The 16,492-nt window shown below is 43.2% G+C and overlaps 1 protein-coding gene across 2 annotated transcripts in view; it reads right to left on the bottom strand.

Moving 5' to 3' along the window:
* Positions 1 to 1,286: 1,286 nt before the first annotated feature.
* PGM2L1 (phosphoglucomutase 2 like 1) overlaps positions 1,287 to 16,492 on the bottom strand; it is a 57,876-nt gene continuing 42,670 nt past the window's right edge. For both annotated transcript variants that reach the window (XM_074168681.1, XM_074168598.1), the window contains 9 exons: positions 13,439 to 13,632; positions 12,271 to 12,460; positions 10,946 to 11,043; positions 9,170 to 9,350; positions 6,868 to 6,961; positions 6,027 to 6,156; positions 4,561 to 4,750; positions 3,914 to 4,047; positions 1,287 to 1,389 (listed from right to left, as the gene is read on the bottom strand). In XM_074168681.1, coding sequence (XP_074024782.1) covers positions 1,287 to 1,389; positions 3,914 to 4,047; positions 4,561 to 4,750; positions 6,027 to 6,156; positions 6,868 to 6,961; positions 9,170 to 9,350; positions 10,946 to 11,043; positions 12,271 to 12,460; positions 13,439 to 13,632 — 1,314 coding nt within the window. The remainder of the gene's footprint in view (positions 1,390 to 3,913; positions 4,048 to 4,560; positions 4,751 to 6,026; positions 6,157 to 6,867; positions 6,962 to 9,169; positions 9,351 to 10,945; positions 11,044 to 12,270; positions 12,461 to 13,438; positions 13,633 to 16,492) is intronic.

Below are 16,492 nucleotides of genomic sequence, written 5' to 3'. Positions count from 1 at the left end.
CAATTTAGTAGTGCACATTAACAACTATTATCCTCAGTTAATCAATATGGAGGTTTTCTTGAAGCGTTCTTTCAGTTAAAGCATCTTCCACAGTTTTTTTTTGTGCCAAAACAGGGCTTTTATTTCCTGAAATCCTCAATATCTACATGATAATTTCTCTATCGGTCTATTTTTTGGAAAAAGTGATTATCACTTTCTGCTCAAGCAAAGGTAGCAAAAAGATCATGGGAAGTTGTTAAAAATTTGCCCTGAAAGATGAAGAATAATAATATTTGCAAATCGCTGTTCTAACAGAAATCAGCTTACAACACATGACAAAAAAATAAAATCACGATTTAATAACTAAAAATAATCATCAATGGTGTCAGTGTCTCGCCTCCACATTCTTCCCATTTTTTTTTAAATACACCGGCAGCATGAATTCAAGCCATCAAAACAAAAAAAAAGTCACTAACTGGAATTTTCAGTCAAAGTTAGTGAATTTCTGTGAAAAAAAAAAAAGCTTAAGTGCCTTCAGAGATGTGGGACAAAAAAGGGTTACGAAGCCTACGGTAGTTAAAATGGGGAATTTAAGCACGGAAAAAACAAATTTCTATTCCATTGGATGCCTTGGAAAGGCAGCAGGGAATTCAAACCCCAGACCGGAGGTGGAACCGCACGTGTTGCCGCTATTGTTTCACCGTCAAGGAAATATTTGAAGCTACACACGGGAAAGATACAACGCACCAAGAGCACCTTTAACAACGGAAGGATGCTTGAGGAGCTGAAAAAAACATCGTGTTGAACAAGTTGCCTAAAGAAGAAACGCTAAGCGCCGAGCTCTACTTCAACAGGTTTTGGAAATGAAGACCTGTAACGACGATACCCGCACTCACGCACAACAGCTTGGAAGAAGCAGGCTTTTTTTGTCAGTTCGGAGTTATTTTAAAGCCTTTTCACACAAAAGGTGTACCTGAAACTAGTTTAAGACAAGATCTGCTGGTTAAGATCAGCTGCCTTAAACCCACTAGGGCAGTTCGTTTGCATCGGTGCAGGTTAATTAGTCTTTTGGTCAAAAAGCGTAATAATAAATTCCATCCTTTTCTCTCCCTTCTCCTTACTGCAATTTTCTAACCCGGAGTTTGGTGAAAGGCCTGACAAAAGGATGCTTCTTCTTTACAGAATAAAAATGTAGCTGTTTAACACACGTACACACACGCACACGTCTTAAACGGAGAGTTCTTGGTTCCTTTATTCACACGACGCGGCGCAGGCGGTCGCTTGGCTGAAGCCCGGTCAGAGGAGCTCTAAGCAGAGCGCCAGACCAGTCCGTTCTTATCGGGCTCAAGAAAATTCTCGATCAAAGCTTCAATCAGCTTCCGGAGTTCTTCTTCCAGCACGTTTCTGTCACTAGAAAGAAAACAACCCCACGTCAGATTATTGATAAACGCCAGGCATCTATTAAAAACAAGAAAAACAAGGAAGATGTGATGGTGACGGACTCGCTCTGTTGTTTTCCACCAGCATCAACGCGTAGAGACTCCAAACTTTAACAAGCTACTTTCGATAAGGGCTATTTTAATAGTAATTTTAAATAATTTAATTAAACTGAAGAAAAAAAAATAATGGCCACTAGAGGGCTCTAGGCTTGCAAAAAGGATACAAGAACTAGTGACTGCAAAACCAACCCAAGACTGGTCAGATAGAGACTGTAAATGGATTAAAAAGTAAGAATAAGCTACTAATGAAGAGGTAGATACCAGATATTCCTCTCTACGCGGCAGCCAGACGGGTATCTGATTGTATTTTGACTAAAGTGCGGTTTAGGGGGGTTGAGTAATCAGGCAAAGAGTCACCACTCACAAGAGGACACCGGAATATACTGATCCTTTCCCTATTTAAATGTTCAGACATTATTTCAGCTTAAAAAGCCAACATCCACACGCATAAACGCTAACGCATTGCAACGCTCCTTTAAAAATGCAAATCCCTCTCCCACCCCCAAAGTCTCACTGGAGGGAGAGGAACTCAGTCTGATTTTAATAGAGAAAAGGCAAAACAGGCTTATTTAGATCTGCTTTGTTCATTTGTGGAATTGGCAATATATTCGTGCCCTTCAGGTCACCACTTCCCTTAAAAGAAAATACCCAAAACCACTGTAATAAAACTGACTTTCCTGATGTTCAGCTTTTAAGAATAATCAATAAACAGCAACTCAGAGAAATATTTGCAAAGCTATTAGGGAGAAGAATGCCTTTTGAGGTTCCCACAGATCTTTTTATGCCTTGAACCAGGGAAGCTTGAAAGCCTTTCAATTTCATGTTCCAGGCAATAATTGCCATTAACCATATTATTACTAAAATTAAAGGTTGATGTATTTTTCTGACTTACCAGAGTGAAAGGCAGCAGGAGCCCAAATGAGGCATCAAACCATTCTCGTGTATTTTGTTTCCCTCCCCGTTACTCTTACTCCTCCGGACCTCACCTTAAGATTAGGTTAAGGGTAATATTTCTAGCATTGACTTCTTCCTTGTCGGCGCAGCCGTTTGCCTCAACTCTATCTTACCTTTTCTTCAGCATTTCCACCAAACGGTACCTTGCCCACTCCCAGGTCCAGGGAAGCACGTTCTAACTCAAGCAAGAATCTCCATATCCATGTAAAGAAGAAGTGTGTTCATATGCCAGACGATCGGAAAGACCGAATAAATACAGGCTTCTGGCAATTCGGAAAATTGAGATGTAAAACTCCTACCACTTCTCTGACCTGCTGTTATTCCACGGTCAATTCATAGAATCATAGAATGGTTTGGGTTGGAAGGGACCTTAAAGATCATGGAGTTCCAACCCCCCTGCCATGGGCAGGGACACCTCCACTAGAGCAGGTTGCTCAAAGCCCCATCCAGCCTGGCCTTAAACACTTCCAGGGATGGGGCAGCCACAACTTCCCTGGGCAACCTCTTCCAGTGCCTCACCGCCCTCACAGGAAAGAATTTCTTTCTGGTATCTACTCTAAATCTCCCCTCTTCCAGGGGAGATTCAGAACAATTTCAAAACAGGACACAAAAGATGGGCCGTACCAGTGTTAATACACTTTGTGTAACAATAAACCATGTTTTAAAGAGTATTTCAGCAAGCTGTGGAAAGCTGTCTAGGCACGGATCTGTGTATCCCCTCACGTGCCCGTTTCACAAGCAAAGGGAATCTGCCACTCAATGTCCACTGACCACCTAAATCTGACCAAAACATTCAGTGATATGCTCACCCTGAATTCCTGCCAATAAGTCAAAATAAATATCAAATCAGAGACCCCTTTATATTACTTTCAATTCTCTGCTCCGCAGGAATGTTGGGACACAAGTCTCAAAGGAGAAGCACTCACAGGATTTAGGTTAGGGGTCCAGTTCAAGAGCCTGCTTCTCTCCGTTACCTAGACCTAGGCTCCTCATTCACACTCAATTTCCATGGTGTAAACACACCCTATATTTTTCCCCCCCCTTTTAAACTGGAAGAAGCTCAATCCATCTGGCTGTCAAAAAGGGACAGACCTCTAGTTACTATCCAGTAGCTCAGAGCAAACCAGCAGATCCCCAAACACAACAGGAATCCACCTGGGTTTAAGCACATTTGCCAGCAGCAATACAACTTCATCACTTTTTAATTCTAAGTGAATGAGGATTTGGGTTAATAAAAGAAGTCTCCTACTGTAGAACATGCTGAAAATTCAGTTCCTTGTCTTATCCACCATAGAGGGCATCCCTTATGGGCAGGAATGTGCATCGCTAGCCAGTTTAACGGGGCTGGAACGATGAACTGAGGCTCAGGTCTCCAAGGAGGCAGCAGAGGAATCCCCATCAATGCAGGGAATCGATGCCTAAATCCTGACTTTTCAGCCCAAAGGCATCTTGCAACGGGTGCATGCAGACCTGCTACTGACCTCTGCTCGGGCAGCGCGCACATCTCCGCGTAGTACTTGATCTTTGGTTCCGTTCCACTCGTCCGGAGGGTGGCAACACAACCGTTTTGAAAGGTAAAAGTGATCATCTGACTGCTTTTACTCACTGGCAGCACCTAGATAAACAACAACATTTTATCACAGAACACCCCAACTAACACAAAAGTGAGGGGTTTGGTTTGTTTTATTAAAAAATACAACATTTAGTACATACAAAGCTAAATAAACATGCTGAAATCCCCTCGGATTACATCCACCGGCCAATACAAGAGACTAGAACAAGATATTTCAGCCTGAAAGGCCCATCACCTACATGAGAGTCAGTATTTCAGGATAACATTGGAATTCCAACACCCGGAAGCCTGTTAGGCAGCTAAAGAACTGCAAGAGCATCAAGCTCACTTCAATTAATAAAAGTTCACTCATTGTTATATTAAAATAATTAACACAATAGCCGAGTCATTTCATATTCAAGCAGTATTCTCCTAGTAAATGTCGTTAAGCAGCCTTAATTGAGGATGGTAATTTTATTGCCATCTTAGTCGACGTAGTACATCTTTCTGCATGGTTTTTGGTGGATTTAACTTTTAAAACCAGAACCTCTCCTGCAAGAATACTTTGTAACTCACCGATTTTTTATTGGGCTGGCTGCTGTCATAGCCAGTGGTGATATCTCGTACGTGTAATATATTGTAAATACCACAACATTTTGGATAAGACTCAGGGGCATCGAAGTTCCGAAGTTTCTCAAATATCCTTTTGATAGTAGGAGGATCGTAGCACAAGAAATAGGAAGTCTTCGATATGTGATATCCATACCTAAAAGCAGATTTAACATTTTCAGTTAGAAGACTGGGAAGTTTTCTGCTCGTTTGGTATCTAAAAAAAGGCCCTATTTGGAAAAAACAATAACAGAAAAAAGAATGCGGTTCTCACAGCTGTGGAAACGGATATTTATAGGGAAATGTTTGGACTCTGAAGCAGACTTCACTGCATTACTCAGAGTATCTTAAGCTATTTTTAAATTCAAGCAAAGGTTTCAGTTCCAAAGAAATAAAAGCCAACCATTTGGCCATGTGCAGCCTTGGTAGCCCTCAGGACATCAATATGCAATATCATCCCCACACCAGCAAAAATTGTCTGCTGTAACCACGTGAGCAGCCACAACAACAGATTATTTCAACAGCCTCCGAGGAAGGCGATGGATTATTTCATCCAAGTTAAAACTACTATCCCCAAGCAGAGCTAATAATGCAAGCTCTCGCTGGGTGCAGCAACCATGTCTGCACGGTGAAATTTAAGTTGTTCTTCACTATATTCCACCCACTCCTCATTCTACAAAGACGCTTCTCCGCAGGTTAAAAAAAATTAAGAGTGACTGGGAGATCATAGAATGGTTTGGGTTGGAAAGGACCTTGAAGTCCACCTTGTTCCAACCCTCTGCTATGTCTCGTTCCAAGTTTCTAAGGGCTACAGTCTGTCTTTCTGTGGAGAAGGAATGGAATAGATGATTTGCTGTAACTGCGCCGCTAATCCCGTTAGATGACAGGAACTTCTGCTGATGAGCTGGCCTTATCACAGCGTGACTTTTAACTCTGACATAAACATGTTCCTTGTTCTATTGCTGTGAATTGTGTCCACAGCTACTGAACGCAGGCCATTCCTTAAACCTAAATCTCTGCAAGAAGAGCACGTGATCTTCTAACAATCCCCAGGCTGTGTTTCAGTGAAAATATTAAGTGTTTAAATAGAGGCACACAGACCATAACTAAGATCCAGCCACCCATCAGAAGATAAGAGAAGATATATAGCATGAATCAAATAAGACAGAGAAGTTTGCCCTGGTGGATCCATATGCAAAATTCTATTCTTTCACAATTTACTGCAGAAACATGGTTAAAAGGTCCTCTTTAGTCCTTTGGGAGATATGATATTTAAGTAGTATCTGTAATACTGAAGACCGCAGTCCATAATAGCACCAGAAAAAACAACTTACAATGAGAAAACATCTGAGGGACAAACTAAAAACATTTACTAGATTATTCCTGGCTCCAAAATAGTTAAGTAGAACACACTACTGAAAACCACAACTCACGTTTCATATATCTCAACCAGTTTCTGCGCTAGCGTTAGGTTCTTGCTCTCCAGGTAGGTTGCCATTTCAGCTATGACCACAGCTGCGCTTACACCATCTTTATCCAACACCGATGTGCCACACATGAAGCCTAGAAATAAAAAAATGGGTTGTGGATAAAAGAACCTGACGTACTATTGCACGGATTTACTTGATAGAAGTTTTAACCTTTTTCCTGTAAAAGAAAATAGGCCGATAGACGTAAGCTGGTTTTATTCCTGCACATGCATTTCCCTTTTCTAAGGGGGGTTTTTTTTCCTAAGAAATCTTATTAACTTAGAGGTTATAGGGGTGGAAAGATACATGTTATAATCAATTAATTCCAGATTGATAACATCTGCTCTCAGGAGATCTCTCACAGTACAGTGTTAAACATAAAAATGTGCTTGTTTTGTGCAAGGACACCGATACTGCAAAGGGTCCTGCCAGTAACTGGAATCAAAGGAACATCAAAGGACCTGGAAGATACTAAACTGCTTAAAACCAGATCCTACCCTTAAGCTCAGCTAAAAGGCCACGGAGACAGAGTAATTTGACTCTGGCATCTCAGGACTTTCAACCTGTATCAGAACAGCTTTGTATCAGGAAACTGCATAAGCACAACATCAGAATCAGAGATTTAGGTATCATTTATTACGATAGTTGGCAGGTGGATTTGATGAGAGCAAAACACCAATACCAGTAACTACAAAGAACAAAAATAAAGCACCTTTGTGTTTCTTTTCATAACTAAGACCATTCCTCTTTCGGTGTATTTCCCCCCCCCACAGTCCTCAACATTTTATTACATTAATACACATACCAATGGACTCTTCAAATGCAAAGAGAACTTCTTTTCCATTATCTAGGAGATTTTTTACTCTACTTCCAATCCATTTAAAACCAGGAAGTGTTTCCTGAAACAGAAAAAAAGAATGCATTAAATTCCCCATTTCTCTATGTAGTTTCAAGTTCAAGAAGATAGTGTAGCTGCTATTCCCTTCACCTCCAGGATGCTTCCTCAAATAGGAATCTTCTGTGCTAGACTTGGAAGTTCAGAAAAAGAAATTGAGGCCTCAGGCTTAAAAAAAAAAAAAAGAAAGAAAGAAAGAAAAAAATGATGCATTATGAATTTTAGGGTCAATGGGAAAGACTCTAGAGTCAAAACACTGAAGCTTAAGGGCATTTTTCTTATTTTCTTGAAATGATTTCCCTGAATTTAAATCTAACTAATTGACCAACAGAATAGGGACAGTAAAGACAAACATTAGACAAGTTGAACCTTCAGTGTAGATTATGAAACTAAGGCAAAGAGTCACGGAATAGCATTTTATTAGTGAATACTCAACTAGGACATGAATATCAAATCAAGGAGTAAGTGTGTTTGAGAGACTGTGCCTCTGAGATCAGATAAGATCTTCCGCGGTGCTCATCTGATGAGACAAAGTTATTCAAAAGGAAAAGTTCCAGAAATATAAACAGCAATTTTGGGTGATGGGAGGGAAGAGTGTTCTTCAAATCACGCAAAAGCAGTCAAAAGCTTAGAAAGAGTCCTTCTCAGAGAGAAGGAACCTGCTCTAGTGGGAGGTGTCCCTGCCCATGGCAAGGGGCTTGGAACTCGGGGATCTTTAGGTCCCTTCCAACTCCAACCATTCTATGATTCTACAAAGAGGGGAAACTTTGAGAGGAGACCAAGGGGTTCTGTAAATTCCTAGCTCTTTTCTAGTCAAATATGTCCCTTTCCAGAAAAAAAAAATAAATATGAACAGTATTTAGTGAGATAATTAAATTCACTACAAGACAGTGATATTCGACCTGATTAAGCGTATCTGGACAGTCACTCAAAACAGTTTTCAGAGTTGCTTTCAATTTTAGTTTTTAACTCGTCATTGTTTTTAACTCATCAATTTTTTCCTATTGCACGTGGATTTAATTAAGACGTCTATTAAACAAGACCTGGAACTTTGTATGTTTGTGCTAAGCTTTAGAGCAGTTGCTTCTCTTATAGGTAACATTCAACAGTCTCCGAAATCACAGCAAGTACTTAATTTGAACGCAAGAATTAAAATAATCACTGTCAGACCGCAGGAGCATCCCACCATTTGCTTTTTTAGCAAGTCCTTAATGAAGCTACATTAAAGAGTTCCTCTGTCCATCACAATTCGAAGTAAAACCAGATTTAAAACCTCATAATGGTCTGGGCACCTGAAGGAACAGCGTAACCTGTGTTTGTTACAAATCCATCAAAAAGCATTCAGTTTTTGCAGTAAACACACCAAGTTGCCCACGCTAGAAGAACTTAAAGAAAATAGCCAAGACAAAGGCATTGCTATTATGTGTAATTTAGATTTTAATTTGTGTCACCTGTTACAGCCTCCTTGCAGCTTTGCATAAGTTGATCTCACAGTCTATATTCACTGTAACGTGCATTGAGAAACGCTGCAGATGCTGAAATCAGGCTTTTCTAGGTAAAGCGCACTCTCTGCAAGTTGGAACACATTAAAAGTTCCAGCCAAAAGACTGGAATTTATCTATTTTTCATTTTATAAAGTCATAAGTGAGGTGGAAGGATGGAGAATTACAGAATGAGAAGGGTTGGAAGGGACCTCTGGAGATCATCTACTCCAACCCCTTGCCAAAGCAGGTCCACCCAGAGCAGGTTGCACAGGAACGTGTCCAGGTGGGGTTTGAATGTCTCCAGAGAAGGAGACTCCACCTCTCTGGGCAGCCTCTTCCAGGGCTCTGCCACCTTACAGGAAAGAAGTTCCTCCTTGTGTTTAGGTGGAACTTCTTATGTTCAAGTTTGTGCCCATTACCTCTTGTCCTGTCCCAGGACACCACTGAAAAAAGACTGGCCCCATCCTCCTGACACCCACCCTTTAAGTATTTAAAGGCGTTGATCAGATCCCCCCCTCAGTCTTCTCTTCTCCAGACTAAAGAGACCCAAGTCCCTCAGCCTTTCCTCCTGAGAGATATGTTCTAGTCCCCTTTGTAGCCCTCTGCTGTACCCTCTCCAGCAGTTCCCTGTCCTTCTTGGACTGGGGAGCCCGAACTGGACACGGTGCTCCAGAACATGAGAATCAGATTTTCCTCTGCCAAGATGACATCATAAACCCCACACTTACTTCAAAGTGAAATCCCTCTTTAAGTGCAATCGCCCTCAAGATTTTTGAGGAGACGGTGGTCGCCAACATGTAAACGTTCTTCACATCAGCATCTTCGGAACAGTTTTCCTTCCAGCGAGAAAACATCCACCACCCAAACAAAGCCGCCAGCTCGTTACCGGTGAAGACCTTCCAGCAGCCGCTGCGGAAAAGATAAGAAATAGAAGAGCGTTTTCAGGTTTTCCAGGAGGATCCGCTCCAGGGCAGATGTTTTCTGCAGTCACTGGAACAACAGGAATCTGAGCACACGAATCACAAGCTGCTCTATACGAAGCCACCGAACTACCAGGACTCCACATTTATCACGTCTCAGTGATTTACAAGCCCAGCGTGTTCCGTTCGCAAGCAAAGATAGGAATTAAGTATTTAAAAACAGCTCAGGTCTTTTTAATTAATCAAACACAACTAGAGCAGTCTATACATTGCAGTCAGGCAATGCCTGTGCGACTGCGTGTTATAGACAGTTACTTACACAACGATCAGAATTTTGGCCTGTTAGTGGAAGAAAAATAATTTCTATTCAATATGAAGAAACGAGGGAAAAACAAAACAACAAAAAAGAGTCGACAACAGTAAACTGGGCAGAGAGGAACCTGATGGAATTCAACAGGGGCAAGTGTAGGGCGCTGCACCTGGGGAGGAATAACCCCATAGACTAGGACAGGTTGGGGGTGACCTGCTGGAGAGGAGCTCTGAGGAGAAAGACCTGGGAGTCCTGGGGAACAACAGCATGACCATGAGCCAGCAATGTGCCCTCGTGGCCAAGAAGCCCAATAGCATCCTGGGGGGCATCAGGAAGAGTGTGGCCAGCAGGTGGAGGAAGGTCATCCTCCCCCTCTGCTCTGCCCTGGGGAGGCCACAGCTGGAGCACTGGGACCAGTTCTGGGCCTCCCGAGTTCCAGAAGGACAGGGAACTGCTGGAGAGGGGACAGCAGAGGGCTACAAAGATGATGAGGGGCCTGGAGCATCTCTCTTATGAGGAAAGGCAGAGGGACTTGGGTCTTTTTAGTCTGGAGAAGAGAAGGCTGAGGGGGGACCTGATCAACACCTATAAATACTTAAAGGGTGGGTGTCAGGAGGATGGGGCCAGTCTTTTTCCAGTGGTGCCCAGGGACAGGACAAGAGGAAATGGGCACAAACTTGAACATAAGAAGTTCCATCTCAACATGAGGAGGAACTTCTTTCCTGTGAGGGTGACAGAGCCCTGGAAGAGGCTGCCCAGAGAGGTGGTGGAGTCTCCTTCTCTGGAGACATTCAAACCCCGCCTGGACACGTTCCTGTGCAACCTGCTCTGGGTGACCCTGCTCTGGCAGGGGGTTGGACTGGATGATCTCCAGAGGTCCCTTCCAACCCCATATCATTCTGTGATTCTGTGAAACTCTCCCAAGGCAGAATTTGTTTGCCTGACACAAGTGAAAAACAGTAACAAGAAGATTTTACTGTCTTTAGTAACCACTCAACTATTCAATTAAGTTTTATTTGGCTATTTTTTAGTGTAACACTGGCAAGTATTTAATCTCATCTGTTCTGATTTATTAACTGATTTTATTTAAAATACATTATTTCAGGTGGATCTACACCAAAAGATGAAGCTGGCAAGAAAAATAACCGAACAGCTAAGTCACAACAGGGAAGAGTGGGCTGAAGGTGTGAGCCTGTCTACTATTTGGGGACATTTTGTGATTTTTCACTACCTCTTCTGCAGAAAGAGAGAAAATAAAAGATGCCATCACTTACTTCTCCCGCTGTTCCGCCACTGCTAGTCGATCTGCATCTGGATCAGTGGCCACTACTACTCTAGCGTTTTCCTTCTCTGCAAGCCTCAGGGACAACTCCTGGTGGGAAAAGAGGAAGGAGGGAAAAAATAAAATCACAAGAGCAAATAAACCCACAGTTTTCCTACTTACATATAACATGCAGTGAAAGAAAAACCTCATATGGATTGCCATTGTATTAACACAGTTGAAAGCCAAGTACTGCCTGTTCTCTTCCCCAGATGAGTCCATGACTAGTGGCACAGAGTCTAGTTGGAGGTCCCTAACAAGTGGTGTTCCCCAGGGGTCAGTACTGGGTCCAGTCCTCTTCAATATATTCATCAATGACCTGGGTGAGGGGATGGACTGTACCCTCAGCACGTTTGCTTATGACAAAACTGGGAGGGTTGGCTCACCAGAAGGATGGGCCACCATCCAGTGAGACCTGGACAGGCTGGAGAGTTGGGGGGAGAGGAACCTCACGAAGTTCAACAAGGGCAAGTGTAGGGCGCTGCACCTGGGGAGGAATAACCTCCTGCACCAGGACAGGTTGGGGGTGACCTGCTGGAGAGCAGCTCTGAGGGAGGAAAAAGACCTGGGAGTCCTGCTGGACAACAGGATGACCATGAGCCAGCAATGTGCTTTGCCCAATGGTCTCCTGGGGGGCACCAAGAAGAGCGTGGCCAGCGGATCAAGGAAGGTCATCCTCCCCCTCTGCTCTGCCCTGGGGAGGCCACAGCTGGAGCACTGGGACCAGTTCTGGGCTCCCCAGTTCAAGAAGGACAGGGAACTGCTGGAGAGGGGACAGCAGAGGGCTACAAAGATGATGAGGGGACTAGAACATATCTCTTAGGAGGAAAGGCTGAGGGACTTGGGTCTCTTTAGTCTGGAGAAGACTGAGGGGGGAATCGCATAAATGCCTATAAATGCTTAAAGGGTGGGTGTCAGGAGGATGGGGCCAGTCTTTTTCCAGTGGTGCCCAGGGATAGGACAAGAGGAAACGGGACAAACTTGAACACAGGAAGTTCCACCTAAACACGAGGAGGAACTTCTTTCCTTTGAGGGTGGCAGAGCCCTGGAAGAGGCTGTCCAGAGAGGTGGTGGAGTCTCCTTCTCTGGAGACATTCAAATCCCGCCTGCGCAAGTTCCTGTCCAACCTGCTCTGGGTGACCCTGCTCTGGCAGGGGGTACTGGGTGGTCACCAGAGGTCCCTTCCAACCCCATTATCATTCTGTGGTTCCGTGATTTGTTTTTCAATCCAAACAGAGAAAAGCTCATAGAAATCTGATGATGTAGAAACAAAAATACCAGCACAGATTCTCCTTCTTCGGGATTTGGGCATTTGACAGTAGAGAAGTCTGGGTCCGGATCTTTTTGTTCAGGGACTGGAATGGGAGGCTGAAAACCAAACGCCTTGAAAGCCAACTGCACGTAGTCATGTCCAACTCCATGGAAAGAGGTATGAACAAACTTCAGATTTGTTTGCACATTTAGCTCCCTGAGAAGTAAAAAAAAAAGAATTTCAGTAAGATTTGAGTTATTTAGTACGACTACTTTCATGTGGGAAAGCAAAAGAAAGCACAATTACGCTTTGTCCTATTCTGCTGATTTCTGCATTAATTTCAAAGGAGGAATGAATGAAAAGTGCTTTTTTGGACTTTCACTAAAAATTGCTGGTTTAAAGCTTGTTCTCCTGGAAAATGAGATATTTACCTTCTGCTGAATCAGCTGTAAGGCTCCCAAAAATGAATTGTTAATTTCTGCATCGAACCTGAGCTCTTCCACCACCCTGAAGATCTTATTCCAGCTCTACTCTACCCGCATTATTCATCCTCCTCCGTTTATTCTTGTCTTCTGCCCCACCTAACCTTTAAACTTAATCTTCTCACCCCTATTCCACGCATATAGACCTCACCTTTACCCTTAATTTCTGCATTTCAGAACACTTTAAGCATGTTCATTTGCATAAAATGGTTCACATCGGGGTGCTTTACTGCAGCCTGGTGTCCAAAGACAGGCTGCTTTATTGTCAAAAAGTATGGTTAAGTCCTAATGGCGTAATGATGGTGACCATCTAATTTAACGACACATCAGAGAAGGAATGGGGTGAGACAGAACGGGGAGATGCCCGAAAATGATTCCCACCATGAAAAGCACAGAGCAATGGCCTCAAGCAGACAGTGACGTCTGCGGCAGAGCCCAGCACCCAGCTTCTGTGAACCGTGAAGACAGAAATCAAGTCACCCATCTGTGACGATGAAAATCACTACAGGCAGGCCCAAAACTATTAAAATTTTGGAAGACAGCCCATGCCCTATACCCAAATCAAAAGCATTTCTGTATGACATCATCCCATGCTTTATTACTGAAATCTGTCTGTCAGCAGTTTTCCAAATGTAACTCAGACTTAAAAACATAATTACTTTAAAACATAATTTGAAAACATAATTTAAGTACTTTTTGTTTTATACAATACCTATGATAACAGATCTTTTTCAGATCCTCCATGTAACAGTCACAAATTTTCTTTAGAGGATCCTGTCTAAGGGGACTGGTGTCTACAAGATTCTCATTCCAAGAGCCATTCCATGGTTCAACGCACTCTTCTATACATTTGATAATTTCCTTATCGTGGGGAGAGGTGATCTGTGCTCCGTTTTCCCAATAAACCTGGTATAAGTTGAAGGAAAACAAGAGATGGTTTATTTACAAAGATTATTAACTTGATAAATTCTTTTAGCTATAGGATTCCACACACTTCCTGCTGCTTGAAGTCACACAGAAAAGGCCTCGATTCTCAAAAGACATTTGAAATCATATAGTTTACAACTTTATTTATATAACGATAGCTACTTGACCTATTTGTTGTCCCCAAGGAAAAAGGGACATATGGCACCCACTTTTAAGAAGGGTAGAAAGGAGGAACCCTGGGAACTACCAACCTGTCAGCCTCGCATCTGCCTGGGAAGATCATGGAGCAGATCCTCCTAGAAGCTCTGCCAAGACACATGGAGGACAGGGAGATGACTTGAGACAGCCAGCATGGCTTCACCAAGGGACAGTCCTGCCCAACCAACCTCGTGGCTTTCTATGATGGAGTGACTGCATCAGTGGACAAGGGAAGAGCTACGGATGTCTCCTATCTGGACTTCTGTAGGGCCTTTGACACGACTCCTGACAACATCCTTCTCTCTAAATTGGAGAGATATGGATTTGATGGATGGATGAGTAATTGGTTGGATGGTCACATCCAGAGGGGGGTGGTCAATGGCTCAATGTCCACGTGGAGATCAGTGACGACTGGGGTCCCTCAGGAGTCCACATTGGGACAGCACAGTTCAATATCTTCATCAATGACACAGACAGTGGGATCAAGGGCACCCTCAGCAAGTCTGCCCACGACACCAAGCTGTGTGGTGTAGTGACACACCTGAGGGACGGGATGCCATCCAGAGGGACACAGACAGGCTCGAGAAGTGGGTGTGTATGAACCTCATGAAGTTCACCAAGGCCAAGTGCAAGGTCCTGCACCTGGGTAGGGGCAACCCCCAGTATCCACAGAGGCTTGGGATGAAGGGTTGGAGAGCAGCCCTGAGGAGAAGGACTTGGAAGTGCTGGTGGGGGGAAAGCTGGGCCATGAGCCGGCAACATGTGCTGGCAGCCCAGAAAGCCCCCACGCCCTGGGTTGCATCCCCAACAGCGTGGCCAGCAGGGCAAGGGGGAGGATTCTGCCCCTCTGCTCCGCTCTGGGGAGACCCCCCTGGAGGAGGCCACGGAGATGCTGGGAGGGCTGGAGCCCCTCTGCTGTGAGGACAGGCTGAGAGAGTTGGGGGGGTTCAGCCTGGAGAAGAGAAGGCTCCGGGGAGACCTTACTGCAGCTGTTCAATACTTAAAAAGGTCTTATAAGAAAGATGGGAACAGACTTTTTAGCAGGGCCTGTTGCAATAGGACAAGGAGTAATGGTTTTAAACCAGAAGAGGGGAGATTGCGACTAGATATAAAAGAGAAATTCTTTGCTGTGAGGGTGGTGAGACACTGGCCCAGGTCGCCCAGAGACATGGGAGATGCCCCATGCCTGGAAACACTCCAGGTCAGGTTGGACAAGGCTTTGAGCAACCTGGTCTAGTGGAAGCTGTCCCTGCTCATGGCAGGGAGTTGGGCTAAATGACCTTTAAAGGTCCCTTCCCACTCAAACCATTCTACGATTCTCAAAAAAGCTGGTATTCAGCTATTATGACTGAAATTATTGGGACGTGAGAGACCGAAACTGGGCACTTAGATTTGAGAGTATTGTGCAAACTGTAACAGAAGAAAAACATTACCTTCTCCGTAGTCTGGCATTCCTTTTTCAAAAGAAGCACAACTTGTTTTTGAAATCAAAGCACAACAGATAAGCAGTGTGCCAAGGTACGTGTTTTTCCCTAACTGAATAACTGTAATCTTTCAGCTGGAAACGCTATCAAACTCTGAACTATAAAAAGTCTTTGTTTAAGAATTATTTAGATGCCAGTTTTCCCCCAGTTTGTTTCCAATAGAATGGTTGAGTTCACAGTGTAGACTTTCTACTCCGAATGATCTGTCCCTCTTTTCCTGTCTGCTGGCTTTCATGAAACCCACAGGTATCTTCAAAACTATATTTGGCAAAACCTTTTGTCCAAAACCTTCAGAAGCCGCCGAATTCACAGGGGAAATAGTAAAAGATAAAACAATTCTTGTGAAAGACCAGACAAAACAATATCCTCATAAAAATAAAACGTTCTGTATCAAAAGACACAAAAGTAATAGCTTCTTGATAACTGAAGCACCTGGAAAACTGATGTGGCTTATTTTCTTACTCATTAAGCAAAAGTAAAGGCTGGTGAAGTATTTGTCCTCTGTGGAATAAATTGTAAAGTGCAATAAAATCACCTCCAAGAGGTGATACTCTGTGCAGAGTAAGACTGGGTTTCCTATCATTGCCATTACTCACTGACCTCTTACTAAGCTTCTACAATGCTAAATTTAGTTAAAGTTAAGAGTTTAGATCAGATTCTTATCAAGTTTAGAAAGGAAATACTGTGTTACAATACTATATAAGCAGCATTTGCTATTATGGAGGGTTATAGAGTTCCAAGCTTTCAAAATTAAGCCACTCGCCTCCCTCTCAATGCACAAAAAACCAACCTTACTATACAAAACAACCATAAAGTTTTATTAATTAACTCTGAAACCGTCAGCCATCTTCAGCACAGTTACCTGCTGCGTGGATTAATGCCCCTAAGTTCTGGCTTAGTTTTAAACTAATTTTTAAGTCTAAGAAGTGAATACATACATTGCTCAAGCGTCTCTTCAGCTGCTGATTAGACTCTCTGGAATGTCACAACAGAACTTGTGCTCAAGATACACAAGCAGTGGGGTCTTAAGTACAAACTGTGTGTAATTCAGGTTATAGAAGGATGAATTACTTGAAATAATTTCTCCTTCTAATGTACACATGTGTTCCAGAAGCAGCCAAATGCCCAAGGCATTTCCAGTAGGTAATACTGGAAAG

Source organism: Numenius arquata, chromosome 1 (genome assembly GCF_964106895.1).
Source record: "Numenius arquata chromosome 1, bNumArq3.hap1.1, whole genome shotgun sequence".
NCBI classification, from domain to species: Eukaryota; Metazoa; Chordata; class Aves; order Charadriiformes; family Scolopacidae; genus Numenius; species Numenius arquata.
The sequence above is the reverse complement of the archived record's forward strand: the minus strand, read 5'-3'. Positions and strand labels throughout refer to the sequence as shown.